This window comes from Hyperolius riggenbachi, chromosome 7 (genome assembly GCF_040937935.1).
Source record: "Hyperolius riggenbachi isolate aHypRig1 chromosome 7, aHypRig1.pri, whole genome shotgun sequence".
Taxonomy (NCBI): Eukaryota; Metazoa; Chordata; class Amphibia; order Anura; family Hyperoliidae; genus Hyperolius; species Hyperolius riggenbachi.
The window spans coordinates 108952160-108954694 of NC_090652.1; the positions used below are offsets into that span (position 1 = coordinate 108952160).

At 44.2% G+C, this 2535-nt stretch overlaps 1 protein-coding gene across 1 annotated transcript; it reads right to left on the bottom strand.

Annotated features, from left to right (window-relative positions):
- Positions 1 to 1167: 1167 nt before the first annotated feature.
- LOC137526093 (uncharacterized) lies at positions 1168 to 2265 on the bottom strand (the record flags this gene model as incomplete). The annotated part of the gene is made up of 1 exon (XM_068247308.1): positions 1168 to 2265. A coding segment is annotated over exon 1 (1098 nt), but the record flags the coding sequence as incomplete, so codon positions are not given.
- Between the last annotated feature and the right edge of the window lie 270 nt (positions 2266 to 2535).

The window sequence follows — 2535 nt, forward strand, 5'->3', positions numbered from 1 at the left end:
GAAAAGCAGTGTTAGCATTTTCCTCGGGTTTACCGTTTTTCAGGATCGTGACTTCTGGTATCTGACTGTTCCGGAAATGGATTTCAACAGAGTTAGGCCTTTCCTCAATCATATGGCAGCTACGTTGCGACTATGCATTGCTGGAGCGCTCAAAATCAATTGGAGTATTGACTTGAGCCCATATTGCTTCATTTATGAAGTCAATTATGGAATTTAGTCGTTTGAGCAGATCGATTCCAATGATCAATCTATCATATGGAAGATCAACAATCAAAGTTGGATGTTTAATGACCTTTTTACCAATCTTATATGTCAGCCAGGATGTGCCTTTCACTTGTAAACTATTACCACCAACGCTTATCAGCGCACCCTCAAAGGCTTTTAATCTTGGCTTCCTTTGTGATGAATCCAAGATCTGCTGGTAATAGTTAAAAGACAGAATAGTAACCTGGGAACCGGTATCCAGTAAACCTGGGATCGGTCCGATACATCCATCTTGTAGATGGGTATCGATAAAATACCGGCCATCTACCTGTTCAAGATTGCAAAGAAAATTGGAATGTTTTTCCATTTGTTGCTTCAGAGAATGATCTCTCTGTAGCGTCAGGGTATTAGGAACTTGTTCCTCCTGATTCTGCCTGCAAGGCATTTGGGTTCCCATGGATTCTACCAATGGGACAATCTGAACAGAGGGTACTTCACGCTCTGGCTCAAATGACATAATATCACCCATTTGTGGTGAAATATCAAGAACATTAGACTTCCCTTCCTCGACCTGGGGTAGGTCGGTACATTGCACATCATTTTCATTACTCGTATTTAGTATTGCCATATCCATTTCCGTATAGTGATTTGTCTCGGTTTCCTTTAGTTGGCAGAGCTGGGCCCTGCCTCCCCAGCTAAAAAATCCTCATGCTGTCTTCCTGCAGATCCCTGAGCCAACTTACCCATCATGTCACTCAATTTGTTCACTTGATCAACAAGCTGATCAAACCTATTAGGTCGGCGAGGGTTCTGGTTCCTGGGATCATATCTGTTCCCTGCGGGTGATCCACTCCTAGGTGAGTTAGGTGGTGATCTACCCCTAGGTGAATTAGGTGGGTGCTGTCTCCTTTCCCACTGCTGCCTGGGTCGGTTATCCCATTGTCTATATCTTTGGGGTCGTCTGTACCCCTGGGGTTCTCTATATCCCTGGTAACCTCTATACCTTTGACTACCCTGGTTTCCTTGGTAACCCTGGTATCCTTGATACCTGCGATTGAACCGAGGACGGTAGACCTGGTTCTCAGAACCTGAGCTATCCCTATCTGACCCTTTAGGATTTTGTGGTCTGTTTTGATTAGGGTTTTGTTGCTGTCTTTGGCCCTGCTGGATAGGTACTTTTGCAGGAGGTATTTTCTTCTGCTGGGATTCAAGGTTTAGGTCCGCTTTCACTTTGGTTTCTTCTACTCTGCGCTCTGGGTACTTTTTGTTGTTTCTCCCACTTACATTGGAACTCCCACTGATGTTGAACAGCAGTGTCGCTGAGGTAACCATTTTCTCTAGGGAGTTTCCGAAGTCTAACTCATTGGCCATGCTTAACTTTATTTGGGTAGGCAATGCATCGTAATATGCCTGTTTAAAATCAAGAGACTCCCAGTTAGGATTCCGATATGCTAAACTGTAAGAGTTTTTTAGCACGGAAAGGAATTCTCGGGGGCTCTGATCGGGTCGACAAGTAAGTCGATACACATCTCGTTTAGCTTCTGAGTTAGTGCGATACGGCCCAAACTCAAGCTTCACTTCGTGTGAAACTGCTTGCCATCTAATGATACCCCGCTCCTTAAATGAAGTGAAATAGTGGCGGTATCTGTCATCAAAAACCCATGGGAGAAATCTGATCCTGTCTGCTTCAGACAGATTTAAAGAGTCCATAGTGGATTCATACAACTCCATGTGGGATGCTATTTGCGCTGAACCCTTTTTAGTGAACTTTGGCACAGCGGTGTTTAAGAATTTTATGATGCTGGCTGAGCTCTGTTTTTCTGGTGGATACTGATTATTTCCCCTATTTGACTCCCCTCTATACGTACCTTTCCCCCTTCTTGGGATAGGGCTGGATTCTCGCTTTCTCTCATCAGCCTCCAATTCATCTGAATCAATATCAGCAAGGGAGTCGTGACCTTTATGGGAATCATCATACCTAGGGGCCCTCATTTGCATATTTCTCTCTGGAGAGGAATCCAAATGTTGATCTTTAGGGACCCTTGTACTGTCATCTATCATGGTATTCATAGTTTTACATACCGTTTCCATACGATCCAACATGCCTTGCCATTTTAGGTCATATGGAGTGAGTACTGGCGGGCAAGGGCTGGATGATCTATCGAGTCTACCTGCCTGTTGGATTTTGAAGTACTGCTGTTGTAGTTCTTCAAAATCCTGTCTAAGTCTGCGATGCGCTTCACGATTCCGTTCGGCGTCTCTTTCCAGACTTTTGATCGCTACCTCCCTGTCTGAAATATCAATCATTAATTGGTCTCTATCAGCCCTTAT